At 36.8% G+C, this 21,940-nt stretch overlaps 1 protein-coding gene across 6 annotated transcripts in view; it reads left to right on the forward strand.

Annotated features, from left to right (window-relative positions):
* The first annotated feature begins 887 nt into the window (after positions 1 to 887).
* LOC107558033 (probable global transcription activator SNF2L2) overlaps positions 888 to 21,940 on the forward strand; it is a 52,867-nt gene continuing 31,814 nt past the window's right edge. For 2 of the 6 annotated variants that reach the window (XM_016241634.1, XM_016241638.1), the window contains exons 1-21: positions 888 to 975; positions 2,610 to 2,849; positions 3,024 to 3,153; positions 4,107 to 4,306; positions 5,892 to 6,024; positions 6,243 to 6,341; positions 8,177 to 8,444; positions 9,404 to 9,530; positions 11,949 to 12,122; positions 13,174 to 13,347; positions 13,816 to 13,986; positions 14,200 to 14,250; positions 14,392 to 14,522; positions 15,059 to 15,116; positions 15,361 to 15,461; positions 17,759 to 17,906; positions 18,387 to 18,550; positions 19,181 to 19,247; positions 19,370 to 19,480; positions 20,054 to 20,296; positions 20,403 to 20,516. In XM_016241634.1, the coding sequence (XP_016097120.1) occupies positions 2,625 to 2,849; positions 3,024 to 3,153; positions 4,107 to 4,306; positions 5,892 to 6,024; positions 6,243 to 6,341; positions 8,177 to 8,444; positions 9,404 to 9,530; positions 11,949 to 12,122; positions 13,174 to 13,347; positions 13,816 to 13,986; positions 14,200 to 14,250; positions 14,392 to 14,522; positions 15,059 to 15,116; positions 15,361 to 15,461; positions 17,759 to 17,906; positions 18,387 to 18,550; positions 19,181 to 19,247; positions 19,370 to 19,480; positions 20,054 to 20,296; positions 20,403 to 20,516 (2,889 nt within the window). In that variant the 5' untranslated portion in view covers positions 888 to 975; positions 2,610 to 2,624. The other 4 variants (XM_016241637.1, XM_016241640.1, XM_016241635.1 and 1 more) reach the window with 3 other exon arrangements.

Below are 21,940 nucleotides of genomic sequence, written 5' to 3' on the forward strand. Positions count from 1 at the left end.
AACACTCTATTACATCTAACACATTAAACAGTCTATTATAGGCTTTTCTCGGATCATTTTTAAACAGTAAAAAGGAAATACAAAATCACTTAAAAAGTAACGTCCAAAAGAAACCATTTTGACCAACAAATATGAATGAATAAACTGTGAAATCTATAAACAAGTGACACCTTGCCACATAAGCTGACATTCAGGAACATGAGGGATTCGTTTAACGTTATTATTAACATTCGTTACCCATATGATATGCAAAAATATGGAGCTATTGGAATAGTAGTCCTTCAAATTAAGAAGCTTTTGACGCTGAAAGTGGTTATGATTACGTGTGGGGTGGGCTTTAGTGATAAGACCAATCAGATACAGCCTCCCATGTGTATGAACCAATCAGAAGCAGAAGAGTTTTTATTTCACTGGGAGTACATTTTCGGTCCAACAATGACTTAATTACATTTTCATTTATCACACTTGTTTTACAGAGCAAATAAAATGCATTGTTTAGCAAACAACAACTTGCTTATGCAACCTATAACGCAATGAGTTACTTCATCCGTAGTGTAACAGAAAAAACTGTTCATGTCGCCTCAGATAAATATGGGCTCACACAGGCCGTGAATACAACACAGCCAGTCCTGTGAGCGAGTGAAAACACGATCATTTTGCAGCTAGTGTCCCTAAACGCCCCGGCGGACAGGCGAGAATTCCAGCACCTTCGGCGCTGTGAAGCGAAAGTGTGCTTGAAAAGCCCCGCCCCTAAACATACCACGAGGTGATCGATGTGTTACTCAGCCAATTACACGACAGAGACGACTGTATTTCCGGCGCTCTCAACGAATCAGAAATGTCAAAACACTAAAAAACGCGAACTTCAACTTGTCAGCAAAACAGAGGGGGAGGGGGACCAACATATGGCAGTCATATTTTTGAAGCTGAAATAATGTGCTAGACCTCTTATTTGTGTTGTTTACCTCGCAGAAGGTAATTGAGTTTAAATACTCTTTGCTTGGACATTTCTACTGATGTATATATGTCAGTGGGCAGCATTTTGTTAGGGGCATTTTTACAGATAAATTGTCGCGGGCTAGCATGCTAACATAACTGTACAGACGGTTAGCGAGCTGCTGCTCAATTATCTGAGACGGGGCTTTACTGCGTGCTTGAATTTAACTTTGACAACATAAATGCAGGTGAATAAACTGCTTCTCTAAGAATGCGAAACTGTTTGTAATGCCAGGAAAATGAACGGCTGTTAGAAATGTGCATTGGTAGTGCGATGTGGTGGGAAGGTCCCAGAAAGTTTGAGATTTCAGGAAACTGCAATGGCGTGAGAGGGGGAGACGGTCATGACAGCAGGTCGAGGAAGCCATGATCAGAGCAACTCTCTCCAAATTACACCCCTGCGCCGAGCTATATGTGCAATTATTCTGTTTATAAAGAAGCAGGTTTCTTATAATATTGACCACTCCTAATTATTGGTTGCTTTTTAAAGTTTTCATCACTCTGCTTTGGACAGTAAGCATAGGCCTGCCCGAGCGCATTTGTGCATTTCACAATGGATTAATTGTTTATTCCTGGTTTTTCCGTTTGGATAGTTTTGCCTGAATGACCTCAAAGCGTTCATAGATACGAATAATTACTGTCATTTTCAAAAGAGTGTGTAATTAAATGTTAACGTGCCTTCACGTGATAAAAGAGTACCATTACCATTATCTGACCCCGTGCATGTTATTGATTTATTTTTAATTTTATTTAATTTTTAACCCCTTACCGTCATTGTTGGCGTCTTGTGATTTCCAGAAACGCTGCTCGGGTGGGCGTGTCAGAGATCAGCGCGGCTCATTGTTATGCAAATAACGCTGGAAGAGTTTGCGTTCATTTGAATCGACTCTATTTCAGGCGTCTCTGTTTCTTTTATGTGAGCGGGCGAGTGTTCTTCTTCGCAATACCTGCAACACATCGTCTTCAATGATAATAATAGAGTAAAATTAAGATATAAATGTAACTTATTTAATCAAAATTGTTTAAGTGTCAGGGTTCCCACAGTCATGGAAAACATGTCAAATTCAGGAAACTTTAAAATTCTGTTTTCCAGGGCAGGAAAAAGACATTCATTACTCAAAAATGTGGTTCCTGAAATATTACAATACAGGATACTTTTCCTTATTATGATAGAACTTGGTTTCAGGTTATTTATATATAATGATGCAATAAGACATAAGAGACTGTAATGCACGGCCTCTCTTGGCTTACTGCCGTTTTATTATAAAAGATGACAAATGTTGTGCATAGTTTCATATATTAATAATCAGAATTTAATTTAAATTATTAGCCTAACTGTAGCTTTAAAAAAAAAACAATGTAGCAACTTGCCACATTATTATAGAATATAATTATGTATATAATATATAAATATAGATGTAATTGATAGTGGCTTTTTCATAAAATATGATTGACTTTAAATATAATTAACTTTTTATTATTTTGCTTTATATTTTATTTAGCAAATGAAAAATGTAGTCATTTGGGATGTCAAACAATGTTTGGTATTTTGGACAATAGTGAGACTCTTATCATTAACAGTAGGTTCAAGTTTTTGTCCCTCCTTTCCACAGATTCTCAGTCGATAGATGTCCACCCCCAATGAACCACCAGTTGGGATACCCCATGCTGGTCCCTCACCAGGTGCTGGCCTGTCTCCGGGGCCCATCCTAGGGCCCAGCCCTGGACCCGGCCCCTCTCCTGGCTCTGTACACAGCATGATGGGCCCCAGTCCAGGGCCCCCAAGTGTCCCGCATGCTATGCAGGGCCAAGGGGCTGGAGACTATTCACAGGACATCCACCCAATGCATAAGGTAGAGGATGGCTTTTGGGATTGATTATATTAAAATTCATCAATAGTTGTCCAGTAAATGCAAAACAGAAAAATGCATATAAATAATTGAAAAAGCCCTGTTGTAGGTTCATTTTCAAACAGTATGTTTGAAGTTGCCAGCAGCATGTATGACTAATCTCCTGCCTCTGTTCAGCCTATGGAGGGAATGCATGAGAAGGGGATGGGAGAGGATATGCACTATGGACAAATGAAGGGGGTGGGCATGAGATCCCTGCACAGTGGCATGGGTCCTCCACAGAGCCCTATGGATCAACACAGTCAAGGTACAATTACATATAGGCTACAATATAATAACAAAGCACTCAGCGGTTATTATTTTAACCATAACTATAGTTCAGTTCACCAAAAGAGGCTCTTGTTCTTCTGCCATTGAAGGAGGTAAGTCTACATTGGCCTCAGAGGTAATTAAGGTGATTATCTGACAGTGTTTATTTAAAAAAAAATTGGTGCACTTATCTTTGCGGCTGTCTTTATGTTACACTAATTATCCTCATATGCTAATAGCTAATATCTTTGTACTTTACTTCCTTCACTCAAACTATTCTCTGATATGTACCTTTTACAGTCCTAAATATATCTATAAATGTTCATAATTAAAGGTTCTGCAATTAACATAAATGGACTGTTTAACGGAAATATAGTTTAAAAGTTTATTGAATTGTTGATGGTAGCCTAACACAGTGTCTACACTGGACATGAGCGGCACAATGCGACAAAAGACAGTAGAACCCATTATAATCAGTGACGCTGTCTACACTGGATGTGGTGCGACATGACAAATGCCCGACAGTAAACTGATGCCTCGTTCTATTTATCACGTACTGACACAAGGTACAAATGGTTTGCAACGGTCGCATTCAGTGTAGACAACCTTAAGCTGTGTCCACAAGGCACAGCTTTCGCATCCGGTGTAGACACGGTGTAAACGTGAGGTCAGTGGTTAATGAAATTTCAGCAATATTTAGTGGGCAAAAAAGCAAAGAAACCATTGTCAATCACGTAGAGATGCATGAAGCACAGCTCACACAGAAGTGACTTTCAAAAAGAAAGTCCGAAAAATAATAATAATAAATAACAACAGAAAAATAATAATAATAAATAACAACAGAAAAATAAAAGAATTTTTGTGTGGCAGCGATTAATAAAGGAGTGCACTTTTAAATGACACCTTTGACACCAATAAACTTTATAAATCTTTTCTGCTTGTGCTTCTTAGGCTACATGTCCCCTCATCCCTCGCCAATGGGCCAGGTGCCAGAGCATGTGCCTAGCCCTATGTCAGGAGGAGGGCCGACCCCACCACAAATGTCTCAGGGTCAGTCACCCATGATGCCCATGGATCCACAGGGGATGGTACAGCAAGCCAGGGGTCAGTCTGCCTTCAGCCCAGTTCAGCTACAGCAACTCAGGGCTCAGATCCTGGCATACAAGATCCTGGGCCGGGGTCAGCCTCTGCCTGAGAATCTGCAGTTAGCGGTGCAGGGCAAGAGGAGCCTCCCCACCATGCAGCAGCAGCCCGTCAACACTGGCCCCTACAACAGACCTCTAGGTGATTATACTTATGGTCATTTTCGGTGTTAGTCAGTAAGTCCAAGTCCTTGTGCAGTCCAAATTACAGTTGTGCAGTTTTTTTCTTGTGTTTGTATTTTTATGATGTTTTAAGACTGATTGCAACTTATGATATTCTATACAAAATCCGTCACCTTGTAAGGAATACTTTTAATGCAATTTTCTTAATTATTATTCAATCTTGTGCCGTTTCGCTAGGTATGCCAATGACTCATGGAGGGCCTGCAACGGGCCCATGTCCCTCTCCAGCAATGCAGACTCATACCCAGAGCTCTGGGCCAAAACCTTGGCCTGAAGGTGAGTGTGGGATGTATTTATTCTTAAGCAGTTGCATCTCTACATTCCACCTAATGGCACAGTGAAGCAAAATGCAATTTATGGCCATCAACTGAATAATTTTAGAATTATTTATGTACTATTTTAGTTCTTGGAAATACATTGAATTAGGTTTTATTTCTATATTTTCATTTTAACTTTAGTTTAAGTTTTAGTAATTTTGTTATGTTCTTTTGTTATTTTTAATAGTTTTTTTTTATATTATGTTTTATTTTTAATTTATTTTTATTTCAGATTTAATTTCAATAATTGTAGTACTTCAACTTTTCTTCTTTTTTTTTTCTTTTTCAGTTAGTTGCCAAGGCAACATTTCTAATTTTAGTTTATTTTTTTTTCTCTATACATCCATTCTCCAAACCTATGCTCTGAAAGGCCATGGAGATGCTGGAGCCTACCCCAGCGTGTCAGACCAGATGGTCAATTTTACATTTTCGTCTAATATTTATATTTTATTTTATTTTATTTCAGATTTTTTTAAATTAATGAAAATAGTTTGTTTACAATAACAACACTGGTGATAGCTGAGGGGCCTGTTTACATGTGTGCTGACCCAACCAACACTAGATCAAATGACATATTCGACAGAAAATATGAAATTTCAAACACAGTCTTCTAGTCACAGATGCTTTTGTGCAGCCTGTCTTCCAGTTCAAGGGTACATATTCTGGTTAAGCCTGAAAAAGACATTAACATGCTATTGGAATATTTCTGTATACTGAACATGTACTATTTATGTCAACATTTATGTCGACTCAAAGATGAATTGTGAATGTAAGCCAGTAACCTTCCTGAAAACGAGACTTTTGCAGTGCTTTTTATCCATCTGTATATTGATTTGTTAATTTCTTTTGATGTTTGTTTGTAATGAAGTGTTGTTTTCTATTTGCTCCAGATACTGCTGAAATATGAGCAAATTCATATTTATATATAATATTCTTGTGCACATAAACATGGTCAAAATGCTCCATATGAGTTAAACTTTGAAAATTACTTTTAAACAAATGCCAAGAGGCAACCTTACAGAGGTTAAATCCCCTGGCTAATAAATATGCTTTCAAATGACAGAACAGTTCAGCTACAGCAACTCAGGGCTCAGATCCTGGCATACAAGATCCTGGGCCGGGGTCAGCCTCTGCCTGAGAATCTGCAGTTAGCGGTGCAGGGCAAGAGGAGCCTCCCCACCATGCAGCAGCAGCCCGTCAACACTGGCCCCTACAACAGACCTCTAGGTGATTATACTTATGGTCATTTTCGGTGTTAGTCAGTAAGTCCAAGTCCTTGTGCAGTCCAAATTACAGTTGTGCAGTTTTTTTCTTGTGTTTGTATTTTTATGATGTTTTAAGGCTGATTGCAACTTATGATATTCTATACAAAATCCGTCACCTTGTAAGGAATACTTTTAATGCAATTTTCTTAATTATTATTTAATCTTGTGCCGTTTCGCTAGGTATGCCAATGACTCATGGAGGGCCTGCAACGGGCCCATGTCCCTCTCCAGCAATGCAGACTCATACCCAGAGCTCTGGGCCAAAACCTTGGCCTGAAGGTGAGTGTGGGATGTATTTATTCTTAAGCAGTTGCATCTCTACATTCCACCTAATGGCACAGTGAAGCAAAATGCAATTTATGGCCATCAACTGAATAATTTTAGAATTATTTATGTACTATTTTAGTTCTTGGAAATACATTGAATTAGGTTTTATTTCTATATTTTCATTTTAACTTTAGTTTAAGTTTTAGTAATTTTGTTATGTTCTTTTGTTATTTTTAATAGTTTTTTTTTAATATTATGTTTTATTTTTAATTTATTTTTATTTCAGATTTAATTTCAATAATTGTAGTACTTCAACTTTTCTTCTTTTTTTTTTCTTTTTCAGTTAGTTGCCAAGGCAACATTTCTAATTTTAGTTTATTTTTTTTTCTCTATACATCCATTCTCCAAACCTATGCTCTGAAAGGCCATGGAGATGCTGGAGCCTACCCCAGCGTGTCAGACCAGATGGTCAATTTTACATTTTCGTCTAATATTTATATTTTATTTTATTTTATTTCAGATTTTTTTAAATTAATGAAAATAGTTTGTTTACAATAACAACACTGGTGATAGCTGAGGGGCCTGTTTACATGTGTGCTGACCCAACCAACACTAGATCAAATGACATATTCGACAGAAAATATGAAATTTCAAACACAGTCTTCTAGTCACAGATGCTTTTGTGCAGCCTGTCTTCCAGTTCAAGGGTACATATTCTGGTTAAGCCTGAAAAAGACATTAACATGCTATTGGAATATTTCTGTATACTGAACATGTACTATTTATGTCAACATTTATGTCGACTCAAAGATGAATTGTGAATGTAAGCCAGTAACCTTCCTGAAAACGAGACTTTTGCAGTGCTTTTTATCCATCTGTATATTGATTTGTTAATTTCTTTTGATGTTTGTTTGTAATGAAGTGTTGTTTTCTATTTGCTCCAGATACTGCTGAAATATGAGCAAATTCATATTTATATATAATATTCTTGTGCACATAAACATGGTCAAAATGCTCCATATGAGTTAAACTTTGAAAATCACTTTTAAACAAATGCCAAGAGGCAACCTTACAGAGGTTAAATCCCCTGGCTAATAAATATGCTTTCAAATGACAGAACATTTTTTCACTGATTGCTAGATCTGCATGGAAAAGTCACTGAAGTTCACACAAATTAAAGATCATTCTTTTCAAGTGAACTTGATTGGTGAGTCAGCCTGGTTTAATTCTGATGCACTGCTTATTGGCTGTACTTGTGGAAGATAATAAGCACCACCTCAGGTCAATTGGCATTTTCACTGCATTTTTTTTCACAATATGAAATGATTAGGGACATTGAATGCTCTCATGGCAGGTTCAGCAACTGATTGATTGTATCCAGCCAGAAATCCAGAAACTTTATTTTTCTTCTGAACATGCTCTTGTATCATTTCTTGTGTTTATGTTATCATTTAAGGATTGCATGCCCTTTATGAAGTTTCTTTAAAGGCATTGAACTTGGCTTGAAGCAGGTCATATGAGTCCTTGTAAAGATTTTTCAGATCAGAGGTGGCCATCAGTTCACACTGTGCTTTGAACTCTTAAACCCATCAACAGCAGCTTTGATGAACTCTTCGAGTACGATCAAAAATCCTAATGACAATGGGCTTCTGAAATATAAATGAGATTACTTATGTTGTTTCATAATGGCACATTATGATTATGATTAATATTGATTGTACTGACAACAGCATTATGGATGACTGGAAGCTTAATGCTTTTTTGCATTCAGGAGCATTTCTTTGACAGACATGACATTCTGATAAATCTCACAAGACGTTCACAAAGAGCATTTCCTTTATTTTCAGGTCAAGGCTCAGAGACCCCCGGTGCTCAACAGAAGTTGTCGGTCCCAGCTCCCAGTGGCAGACCCTCTCCAGCTCCCCCGCTGGCCCCCACTGGCACACAACCTGTGCCCTACACCTCCCTCACCTCCCAACCCCAACCTCAGCCACCACCAGGACCAGGCCAGCCCTCCCTTATCATCCAGCTTCAGCAGAAACAGAATCGCATCACACCAATTCAGAAGCCTCAGGGTCTGGACCCTGTCGAACTCTTGCAAGAGAGGGAATACCGGTATGTAATGAATAATTAAATTCAACTAAATCAACACTAATAAATCTGCACTGGTATAAAGGGGTCATGAATTGCATTTTTTATTTTATGATGTTTCCTGAGGTACACTTACAATGTGTTTGTCCCCTGACTTTAACACTCCAATTAAAAGACAGTGTGTTTATACATTATACAAGACATCTTCCAAATGTGGATGCATACCAAGGGAATCTAACCCGAAAATGAACTGCTTATATTTACTTTGTAGGAATATTTTGCCTTTAGCTTTGTAGCTGAAATGCAAATGTAATAAATTCTCAGTTATTAACTCTATTATTCAAGCACTGTTTCTTGGCAGAGGTGATGGAAAAAAAACATATTGTGATACTCAAGATGTACAGTATGTTGCAAAATGTGGTTCAGAACAACATTAAATTGTGTGAGATCAGACCAGCTTAGGGGAGGTGAGACATTAAAATGTCTGCCTACCTTCCATTGCTCTTCTGTCTGTAAAATATCAGCAGAACTATTGTTGTTGTTTGGGGGGTGGGGGGGATTGTGAGCTGTAATGAATGTTAGAGGAGGGTGAGGAACACTCTAAGGTTTCTGAAAGTTCCTCAGAACTTGGTTGATTGCACTGGCTTGCACTGTCTGAAACAACAGAAATGTGTTGATTGTTTGATGTACCCTGAAGTCACCAAGACATACATTTTTACAGTCTGTACTATCTATTTTTTACCAAGTGAAAGGTTCAGATCTTGCAGGTGATTTATAGAGAACTCTAAAGTTACTAGAAATTGTTATTGCCTAAAAAGTTTACATTGCGAGACATCTCTATTCTACAAAAATCTGGTAATCTGTGCTTGATTAACAGTTTTTGCTTTAACTTTTTAAAACTTTCTTTCTTCTTAAAAACAAGCATTAAAAAAACAGTTTGTGATAGGATTCAGTACACCTGTCTTTCTCATTTGTGTTCAAAGTCTTCAGGCCAGGATTGCTCACAGAATTCAGGAGCTGGAGAATCTGCCAGGGTCACTGCCACCTGATCTGCGGACTAAAGCTACTGTGGAGCTGAAGGCCTTAAGACTGCTTAACTTCCAGCGGCAGGTGGGATTATGACATTTTTGTATTTTCTATTTATGAAAAAATTGAGTACACCTCTTTAGTGATGATGATCATGTTTTATAATTTCTGTATTAAAATTGTAATTTAAAATAATTGTTGAAAAAAAAATTTGTATTAAGTAATATTTATTTAGATTGAACTTTAGTCTTCTCCACTGCTTATTAATGTCATGTGTTGCAACTCTTAATGATATTTATGAAATAATATTTCATGTAATTTGTTAAAAAATGTTTTACCTTTAAAAATATATTTTAAAATTGTATTAATAATATTTATTTAGATTGAACTTTAATCTTCTCCACTGCTTATTAATGTAATGTCAACTCTTAATGATATTTATGAAATAATATTTCATGTAATTTGTTAAAAAATGTTTTACCTTTAAAAATATATTTTAAAACAATTTTGTTTTCATGAAAATATTACTTTTTACTGATGGTTACACCATGACATTTTTAGATTAACTATGTTTTATAATTTCTGTATTAAAATTGTAATTTAAAATAATTGTTGAAAAAAAAATTTGTATTAAGTAATATTTATTTAGATTGAACTTTAGTCTTCTCCACTGCTTATTAATGTCATGTGTTGCAACTCTTAATGATATTTATGAAATAATATTTCATGTAATTTGTTAAAAAATGTTTTACCTTTAAAAATATATTTTAAAACAATTTTGTTTTCATGAAAATATTACTTTTTACTGATGGTTACACCATGACATTTTTAGATTAACTAAATTAGAACTTTCCTTGAAAATGGTATAAAAGTGTTTAAAACTATTGACACTTTTATGCATCATTAAAACAAAAAATAAATTACTAATAAATGTCAATAATAATAGTAATGATAATGTTAAGTGCTCAAATAATTTTCACTTTTGCTGGTGCACATAATTTATAAAATTTTCATAAAAGCATATTTCCAGTTATTTATTACAGTCATAAATTGAGAGACACTTCTAATGAAAATCACTCATTGGCATTGCTTTACAATAAATTAAATAATTTTCAATGAGCCAAGTAAAAATTGCACATGCATATTTTTGATTTGAGGGTTCCATTAAGCTTTGTCCTATTAACATAATGTGGATTGTGATGGTGTCCAAAGTTGCTATGAATGTTTAATTCACGCCAGGTTCACACATACTCCGTTTGCAGTGCATATGGAACCCATATGCGGTTCGTATGTGGTGCAAAAGCAGCACAGACTCATTGTGCTTTCACACAGGCGTTTGCAGTCCGCTACTGATCCACGGCTGTTTACCACAAACACAGCATTTATCCATTATTTTGAAATCCAACGTTTATCCAAATCCAAACGTTGTTGCTGAAAATGCTTTATCAGCTTTGTGATTGTCTTTTTACACAGTGCAGTTATACGATCTTTGAACGTGTTCACGTTTACGCAATATTTATAAGTGACGCATTATTCAATGCGTTTTACTTCTAGATTTATATATTAAGATACTCAAGCAAATGACAAAACATTGAAACTACTTTTCTTATGTTATCACAAACATTCTAAATTAAAACGTACCACTGATAGAAACAGTCAGCTCTCTTGCCTTTTCTTTTACATTTAAGTCTTTATTACAAGCAATCTGCGATTCATAAAGAACTTTGTTTTCCTACCTCCAGGAGTGCCATCTATTATTACCTTGGTTCTATCTAAAAGTGCTCTTTTCTTTGCTTTAAATCTAGCCAAAAAGCCATATGTGACCCTGGACCACAAAACCAGTCATAAGGGTCAATTTTTTGAAATTGTGATTTATACATCATCTGAAAGCTAAACAAATAAGCTTTCTATTGATGTATTGTTTGTTAGAATATGACAATATTTGGCCGAGATGCAACTATTTGAATATCTGTAATCTGAGGGTGCAAACACAAATCAATATACTGAGAAAATCGCCTTTAAAGTTGTCCAAATGAAGTTCTTAGCAATGCATATTACTAATCAAAAATTAAATTTTGATATATTTACGGTAGGAAATTTACAAAATATCTTCATGGAACATGATCTTTACTTAATATCCTAATGATTTTTGGCATAAAAGGAAAATCTATAATTTTGACCCATACAATGTTTTTTTGGCTATTGCTATAATATACCCAAGCCACTTAAGACTGGTTTTGTGGTCCAGGGTCACATATGTGTTGACTGTGATACACAGTACACTGTACTGTGGAACTCACCATTAGAGGGAGCCCTTGTTGTATTCATAGCATACGGTCTCCTCACAATTCACAGCCTTGTTCTGCTGTATTTAGCAACAGTTATGAGCAAAATATGTGTGAAATGCATCAGAATATGATTATCATTTGATGAAGCTCATTAGCTTAATGCAACATAGTAATTTGCTACAGATGACTATGATTGATTTTTTTTCTCATTCAGCTGAGGCTAGATGTTGTAGCCTGCATGCGCCGAGACACAACTCTAGAGACGGCCCTGAACTCCAAAGCCTACAAGCGCAGCAAGAGACAGACGCTGAGAGAGGCACGCATGACAGAGAAACTAGAGAAGCAGCAGAAGATCGAGCAGGAAAGGAAGCGCAGACAGAAACACCAGGTGATCAATGAATGTATCAGTTTAATTTAATTTAATTTGTATCTGTTTTTATTTTATATAACTCAATGGACTGAACAAACTCACTATACTGACAAAAATACTAGACAAGCTCTCACAGCAAAAATGCTCATATACACAATTCATGTGCTGTTATATCGACTAACTGATGAAGATGCTTTTTAGAGGGGTCATATTATAAGGAATCAGATTTCCCTGGCCTGCACAGTCACAGTGAGGCAATAAGGGGACGTGTGTGCTGTTATTCTTAAACATCAGAACAAGTATGGAGACTAAAAGCATAGAAAAGTGCTCTTCCTGACTGTGTAATACCTAATGCTCTACCTGACCTTCTGAGAGTTCCTAGCATTAGAAACCAGTGGCTGAAATTTCTTTAAGATGTCTATGTATTTCATTCTGACAGTTTGTGCAGCACATTTGATTATTTTATGAACCTATCGCATGTAAAGGCAGTGTTTGCTAAGAGGACGTTTTTCTAGTATGGCGCAGGTCTGAGCACAGAATGTTTTTCATTTAATATGCGAAGGGGGCATTTGCATAAAGTCTAAAAGCAGCAAGCAGTTTTATTCTTAGCGTCAAGAGAGAGTTTGGAAATGCACAACTAAATTATGATTAGAAACCCTGACTAGCATGTACACTGGTGCTCTACAAAAGAATACTTTTGTAATGTTAATAAATGCTGTTCTTTTGAACTTTTCATCCATCAAAGCATTCTGAAAAACAAATGTATCAACTGTTGAAGCGCTGATAATAAGAAATGTTTCTAGAGAAACAAATCAGCATTTTAGTATAATTTCTGAAGGATCATGTTACACTGAAGACTGGAGTTATGGCTGCTGAACATACAGCTTTGCCACCACAGTTCTTTTAAATTGTAATATTTTTTCCCAATATTACCTATTTTTTTATTAAATACTGTAAATACAGCCTTGGTTAGCATAAGAGACGTTGTTTAAAAACATTAAATCTTGCTGACCCCAAACTCTGGACTTTGCTTTTTGATTCATTCTTTGTTTTCTGTTTCTTGTTGTAGGAGTATCTCAACAGCATTCTGCAGCATGCTAAAGATTTCAAGGAATATCACAGGTCCATCTCTGGAAAAATCCAAAAGCTGTCTAAAGCCATCGCCACATGGCACACCAACACCGAGAGAGAGCAGAAGAAGGAGACGGAAAGAATCGAGAAAGAGAGGATGAGGAGACTGATGGTAAGGTGCACTGTTTCCAGCATAATATATAAAACTTAGTTTTATTGTCTTTACTAACTTCATTCAAAAATTAGCATACAGCACATTGTACTGTCCAGTTCTTGAACAAATCACTCAGTTGGTGACAAATCACTCAATTTCCTTCTCTTGATCATTAATTAATTCTTTTTAATTAATTATTTTAAAGATTTAATTAACGGATTGGTGAATCATTCTGAATCAATCCCAGAGTCATTAGACTGAATCATGACTTACTCATATGTGTCAGATCTGACTCAAACCGTGAACCAGTATGGTGTACTTTTTGAATGAAATGTTAAAGAATGTTAATTAAAAAAATAAAAATCTATATATATTTACTGACAAAAATTATACATATGGAGGAGACAAAAACAGAATCCTTTTACAGCTCTTAGAGAAGAGATGTTCCCTAAAGATTCTCACAGGCTCTCCATCTGTTTTCCCTAGGCTGAGGATGAAGAAGGTTACAGGAAGCTAATTGATCAAAAGAAGGACAAGCGCCTGGCCTACCTTCTTCAACAGACAGATGAATACGTGGCCAACCTGACTGAGCTTGTCTATGAGCACAGGGCTGCTCAGGCTGCCAAGGAGAAGAAGAGGAAGAGAAAGAAGAAGAAGGTGTGAGGCGACATAACTATGGAAAAGAAACCATAAAATCACTCATGCTCAAGTTTGATCGTAAACTATACGTTTACTTTAGACACGCTTCATTTGGTTCAGTTGCTTACAGTTTATCCCACTGTGGTTTGCATAAATCTCAAGTTCAATCAGTGAAGTCTACAATCATCGAACACTCGATGCTTATTTCTTTCTTTCATGTTTAACCTTTAGAAGGAAACTGGGGATGCTGAAGGAATGGGAGCCATCGGGCCTGATGGAGAGGTAAGTAAATTGCTATGAAAATGAGAGCAGAAATGTAAATAACCGACCAATGTGTGTCCTTCTGGTAAACTCACTCTGGCAAACCTAATCTAACACAGCCTGTCACAGAAAGCTTGCATTTATGTTTACTTATTCGAGCAGCTCATAGATGAGAACAGTCAGATGAGTGAGCTGCCAGTCAAAGTCATTCAGACAGAGACGGGGAAAGTGCTACAGGGGACAGATGCCCCCAAGTCCAGTCAGTTAGAGGCCTGGCTCGAGATGAACCCTGGGTAAGCTGTCCTTACATTGCATCCTCTGTGTGTCTGGTAATTGAAAACATTTCTTGCATATCACTCGTAAGTGAGCTGTGAAGCTGCGGTGAGCCATGTGAATTGATGGATGAACTGAAATGCACTGAAGGAAAGAGATGCACAAAAATTTTGGTCACTGAAAAAAGGCGCTATTCTGCTACTCACCAAATAAAAAAAATACAGGGACATAAAATATAATTTGAGTTGAAATTACTGCACCTCTATATCATCATAAAGCTTCTGCTAAGAAAAAAAAAAATCAAATTGCATACTACAAAACTGTCAACCTAACAAAAACACTGTTTAGCAAAAACATATTCACTACATTAATATTAACTGTAAATTAAAAAAAAAATTATAATATTAATGTCTGCTTGAAATGAAAATGACCTATTTGACAGAGACTACAGCTTTGTGCAAGCATCCTTTGTAGCATATTTTAATTTAACTGTAGGGGAAAAAGCTTTGAGCTATGGCTTTGAGTGTTTACTAGTGCATTATGCCCTTTAAAACAGATATGAAGTTGCTCCACGGTCAGACAGCGAAGAGAGTGGCTCGGAATTTGAAGAGGAGGTGAGTGTCCTCTTATTTCTACTCATTAAGCATTGACAGCTCCTTGGTGTGGAGTGAGTCATACATAAGTACACAAACTTACACACATTATTATCCTTTTCTCTGCATCCATAAAGCATCTCCCATAAGCCTTTCAGCATCTGCCTTAATAGCTCCTTTCTGTTTTAGCGTATTATCCTATATTGTGTAAGTCGAGCAATCACTGTGCATTAAATGAGCAAAATTCTCTAATACTCCCTTTTAGGATGATGAAGAGGTGGTCTCCAGAGCTGAATCGGAAGAAAAGAAAGTCATCGATCCCAACAGTGATGAAGTATCTGAAACAGCAGCCAAGCACATCATAGAGTATGTTGCCTGTTCTCACTTCAAAGCAAAAAATACCCTGTTGAGCTGGAGTGCAGGAAAAGTAAGACAGCATGATTTGGGTGTTGATAGCGGTTTTGTGTTCTTCTTTTCTTACTTCTGTCAGCAATGCATCTGCCTTTGCTGGAGGTTGCACTTTGCTGGACAATATATATATTATGTACAGTGGGGTTCAAAAGACCACTTGTGAAAATGCTTCTATTTTGCAATTTTCCAATTTTATACATTTTTATTTTCATTGCAAATTCTTATTATCAGTTGAACAATTTGAAAGAAACATGGAAATTCAATATATATTTAAGTATTTGCTATGTCCCTCTTTTACTTTAATGACAGCAGCACTTAGGCTGATATTTCTCTGGTCATGATTTGAGATGATTCAAAGCAGGTTTATTATAGTTAACTAAAACTAAAACCATTAAAAAACAGTTTTCGTTTCTTGAAATAAAATAAATTAATAAACCAAAAAAACTAATAATGACACACCAAAATTACTAAAACTTTAACTAAAATTTACATTAAATAAAATAAAAATCTAATTCAAAATTCTAACAAAAACTTATATATAATGTATGTATTTTTAAGTTGACACAATTAATCTCAAATCTGAATAAAATGGAAGTTTTCTTCTGAATACCCTCAATGGGCACTTCATTAGCTACACATTCACTCTTAGACCGTGAAGTGATTGTGGGGGCCAGATGGGGTTACAGTGTCTCGGGAGCTGCTGATCTCCTGGGACTTTCACACATAACAGTCTCTAGAGTTTCTAGAGAGTGGTGTGAAAACTAAAAAGCACCCAGTGAGTGGGCAGTTCTGCGGGGGGAAAATTCCTTGTCAATGAGAGAAGTCGGAGGAGAATGGGCAGACTGGTTCAAGCTGTCAGGAAGATGAAGGAACAGAAATAGCCAAACATTACAACAGTGCTGTGCAGGAGAGAATGTCTGAATGCACAACACGTTCAGCCTTGAACTGAATGGGCTATAGCAACAGAACAGCACATCAGGTTTCACAACATAAATCCATAGATCCCTTCTGTCTTGTGTCAGTGGATCAGGCTGATGGAAATGTCTTCATACAAACAGCTTCGTTTGAATGGCACAGCCTACTTGCGTATTGCTGCCAGTCAGCACAGCCTCTGATCTCATAGTCTGCATGAATTTTCTGCTTTGTTTTGGTGTTTTCTGTAGAACAACAAGGCATGTGTCATTTCACGCTGGCTCAATGAACACGTCCACCAATTTTCAACAAAGGAGAGCCCCATTGATGGAGTTGTAGATCATGTCAACATTGACAGTAATCTTTATGGATTGTTTCCAGAACCTGTTGAAACAATTCAGTCCTGCTCATTTACATTAATGAATTCAGCAGACACTGGAAATCCAATGTTAAATTGCATTCTATGCATTTTATCAGTATGTGTGTTCCCTGAGCATTGAACCCATGACCTTGCATTCATAGCACCATGCCGACCAGTGGATTTACAGTGGCCAGAGACTACATGTGTATTGTATATTTCTAAAGTGCCGTGCATCCAGTTTTAATGTATTTATTTTACATATTAGACAGACAAAACATTTTAGTGAAATCTGCGGTTTTACCTTACTTGTTGCAAGTATAATAGACAATAATAATAATAATTTTCATAAAAACAGAATAAAATTGAGTTACATGACAGGAAATACACTTTTTATGGCTGGTACATTTTCGCAATTCAGCTGCCATTGGCCAGTGTGGTAATACAGTATGTTAAAGCGATAGTACACCCACAAATTAATACTGTCATCATTTACTCACTCTCATGTCGTTTTTCACTCATTAGATTTCCGTTCATCTTCAGAACACAAATTATATTTTTAATATTCTTTAATCATTTTTGTTGATCCCTTTAAAGTCCATGCAACCAAATTTTTTTTATGCTTCAAATAGTTATGTAAAAGAAATCCATATAAATCAAGCGGTTTAATCCAGGTGTAGAGACATGATTGCTATACGTGAACATTTATTTTAGGCGTTTATTCATATATAATCATTGGTCAATGCACATACAATAGAGCACATCAAATAAACGTACTTGCTTTTTTGATGCTTGAATATTTTTGTTGCTTGAACTTCTAATGGCTGGGCATCAATTATGAGAGAATATTAAACATATCTTCAGTTTTTTGAAGATGAACAAAAGTCTTTTGGGTTTAGAACAACATGAGGGTGAGTAAGTGATGACAGACTTTTCATTTTTGGGTGAACTGTCCCTTTTAATTTTGAACCCTGTGTTGCAGGTCTGCTAAACAGGATGTGGATGATGAGTACAGTGTTCAGGCGGGACAGACCAGCTCCCAGTCTTACTATGGAGTGGCCCACACGGTCATAGAGAGGGTGGATAAACAGTCCACCCTACTGATCAATGGGACCCTCAAACATTACCAGGTAAAGCAAATGTTAAACCAGACTCTGAAATAGACACATCCAAAGATACATTATACTCAGAATCCATCTTCTCTGAAGAGAGCTGTGCAGGTTTAAATTATATTTCAAGGGATTATACTCTAGAAATGGAAGAGGCTTTTGGAAAGAAATCACACAGAGGGGAAATATCAAAGATTGAGTGGTTTGTATTGAATCTGCTATCCCCTTTGGGCAATAATGGATTTCAAAAGGAGAAAACAGGCCTCTTCTAATTTTCTTTTCTTCCCCACCTGATTGCTTAGGTGTTTTAAAGAAAACTTCAGGGAGCACTAAGGATTCATGCTTTGATTCCACTCGGCGGCTGTGAAACACCAATTGGGTCTTTTGTCCCATGTTGTTCAATGAACAGTTGTAGAATCGGTGTCATGCGTCTACTCGATTGTTTGTTCCTGATGATTGTATATGATATTTCCACTGTATAACGCAAGTCTTTTTGTTCAGGTCCAGGGTCTGGAATGGATGGTGTCTTTGTACAACAACAACCTGAATGGTATTCTGGCCGATGAGATGGGACTGGGGAAGACCATTCAGACTATTGCACTTATCACTTATTTGATGGAACACAAGAGGCTCAACGGGCCGTACCTCATCATCGTACCGCTCTCGTAAGTCCAGCAAACAAGCTGTGAATAATGTGATAAGAGGTGTAATGAGCTGAGCTGCCTAAGAGGATTTGCGATGTAAGGGCTTCATTAAGTAGCTAAACACTGTTACACACAGTTCAGTTGACCTCTAATGACTGAAAATGCCATATTGGTTCATGATAGTGATTTGTGATGTTGCGTTTTAGAGGGGACATATGACAGCATTATAGGTCACTAAACAGTCGTCATATTGATCATGCATGGTTGGTTGGTTGGAGATTGAATTAAATGGATTCTTTGATGGTAGAACATCTTGTTACATTATTTGTGTATTTGAAGTTATCTTATTTTCTTACTTGCATGCATTTAGGCTGCTTTAGCACTGATGTCACAGAGACAGAGATGTCACAAGCCACCGTGAAAATGGCCGTCAGCGCTGTTTTAGCTTAAGTTATTGTGATTGATTTGTGCAAGTGCCAGAAATGTCCTCAAACCGCCTCACCTCACATCCATCATTCACTCTGCTCCACGATCACACCATCACATGTCATTTAGAGATATGACCTTATTTTAGTGGTAAAATGTTTATTCCATATCAGTGGCTTCTGGTATAAAAATGACAGTATTGATTTTCGTTCCTCTTTTTTACAGGACTTTGTCCAACTGGGTTAATGAGCTGGACAAGTGGGCACCAAGTATTGTGAAAATTGCCTACAAGGTAGCCATTGATTTTTATGATCACTATGATTTGTTAATGTGGACAATATAATTTTACGATGTAATAAAGCATAAAAGTAATAAAGTAAGAGGTAATAACAGTTTTGTTTTAATTTGTCTAAGGGCACACCATCAATGCGGAGGTCTTTGGTGCCGCAGCTTCGCAGTGGGAAGTTTAATGTCCTTATAACCACCTACGAGTACATCATCAAAGACAAGCACATTCTCGCCAAGGTAAAAGACACGCTTCCTTTTATGAATTTTCAGATGCTTTTATCTAAAGTAACTTACAGGCACATTCTAAATATAAACTTATGTTCAAAAATTTGGGGTTGGTAAGGTATTTTAATGTTGTTGATAAAAGTCTTTTATGCTCACCAAGGGTGCATTTATTTGATCAGAAACACAGTAAAAATATCAATATTGTGAAATGTTCTATTTCTGTTTTTTATTGTAATATTTTTTTTAATAATGAAATGTATTCCTGTGATGGAAAAGCTGAATTTTCAGCAGCCATTACTCCAGTCTTCAGTGTCATGAAAACATTCTAATATGCTGATTAGCTGCTAGATTTCTTGTGTTGAAAGCCGTTGTGTTTTCTGCATAATATTTTAGTGGAGTCCGTGATGCTTTTTTCAGGATCCTTTGATGATTAGAAAGTTTAAAGGAACAGCATTTATTTATGAATTCATTCATTCCCTGGGACGTAAGCCCATGACCTTGGAGTTGTTTGTGCCAATGCAAAGCACATTTGTAGAAAAATCCGCTCCTTTATGCTTTAATTGTTGATTGCTTCGTAATTCCCAGATTCGCTGGAAGTATATGATTGTGGATGAGGGCCACCGCATGAAGAACCATCACTGTAAGCTCACACAGGTGTTGAACACCCACTACGTCGCTCCTAGGAGGCTGTTACTCACTGGAACCCCTCTGCAGAACAAATTGCCCGAGCTCTGGGCCCTGCTCAACTTCCTGTTGCCCACCATCTTCAAAAGCTGCAGCACCTTTGAGCAGTGGTTCAATGCTCCATTTGCAATGACAGGAGAGAGGGTAGATTATTATATTTCACCTTTGTAGATTTACCTGGCTATTTTACACATTACACTGTAGCTTAATGAGGTTTCTCTCTGTTACGGATTGCATTGATGTTGGTTAGGTGGATCTAAATGAAGAGGAGACCATCCTTATCATTCGTCGTTTGCATAAGGTGTTACGTCCCTTCCTTTTGCGCAGACTGAAGAAAGAGGTGGAGTCTCAGTTACCTGAGAAGGTAAGTAGCCACTCTGTCACTTTCTTAAAACTGTTTTTATTAGCCTTTGTTGATGATAGGGAAAAACGAGATACACATTGCAGAGAGGATATATTATATAGTCATTATGCCTTGTCGAAGCAGCTGTAAATGGTTTAAATATATGAAAGGAAGATTCAGTGTGCAATTTAGTGCAGTTTTAATTTGATTCCACTGTGTCAGTGGGAGATTTTTTAACTTTAATCTTAAATTTCATAATGAGGGCTAAATGGTAAGGATTTTTTTCTGATGGTAGTTTTAATCTTTACTGCTTTAGTACCCCATATTTTTATTTTTAGAAATATATTTTTGTATTTTCTATAAATATATTTTTTATTAAATTACATAATCTTTACATTAAATTTTACAACATTCTGTACAAAACTGTCTTTATTTCCAAAAAACTATATATATATATGTCTACTACGAAGTATATGTATGCAATGAATATAATGTTAAACATTCAGTACTGACTGTATAGCTGATGTGCGTGAGCTGATGCAAAGCACGCTGAGTGGATTGAGTGTGCGAGCTTGTCGAGTGAATATACCTTTCTCACGGACATCACTGGAAAGTTTGTAGTTCGGTCAGATATGTCAAAAACCCGATACTGAGCTCCTGTAATTGTACTCGTTAAAATGCCCTTATACCAAACGCCGATACCACACAGCATGTGATAAGCGCCATATTCAGACAAAAAAACACAGACAACAGAACAGCAGAATGGAGTTAAGGATGTCTACTACGAAGTATATGTATGCAATGAATATAATGTTAAACATTCAGTACTGACTGTATAGCTGATGTGCGTGAGCTGATGCAAAGCACGCTGAGTGGATTGAGTGTGCGAGCTTGTCGAGTGAATATACCTTTCTCACGGACATCACTGGAAAGTTTGTAGTTCGGTCAGATATGTCAAAAACAAGTAAGTAAAACAATGCACAAGTAACTGAACGGTAGGGAGAGAGAGAGACCGAGAGAGCGCGGACACTTCTGTTGTGTAATCTTTGATGTTCACTCACTTAGCACACGCATCATTTGGATTAAAACTAAACCGTAAAAATAAGACCATTTATAGGGGCATTCACTATAAACGTCATTTATTTTCAGCCTTAGGCATACACGACTTTCTGGTGAAAGTGAATCTAGCAGCCTGTGTGAAATGCGCTATAGGCTGCGTTGCGCGTGTTTTGCTTGCTTGAGTGTTTCTGCATTATATGAGAGAAAATAAATCGCAGCACGTTTCAGATGAAAAAAAAAACCGCGACTTCTATTTCTGAAAATATCACAGTTAGGAGATTTATAGCGAGTGGTTTCCTGCATTATTACAGCAAAGCGCGTGATTACAGTACTAAGCCGCTGCAATGGAGCAGCTCTAATGCTATTAAATTAAAGATGATGTACCA

This window comes from Sinocyclocheilus grahami, unplaced genomic scaffold (assembly GCF_001515645.1).
Source record: "Sinocyclocheilus grahami isolate Dianchi unplaced genomic scaffold, SAMN03320097.WGS_v1.1 scaffold629.1, whole genome shotgun sequence".
In the NCBI taxonomy this organism is placed as follows: domain Eukaryota; kingdom Metazoa; phylum Chordata; class Actinopteri; order Cypriniformes; family Cyprinidae; genus Sinocyclocheilus; species Sinocyclocheilus grahami.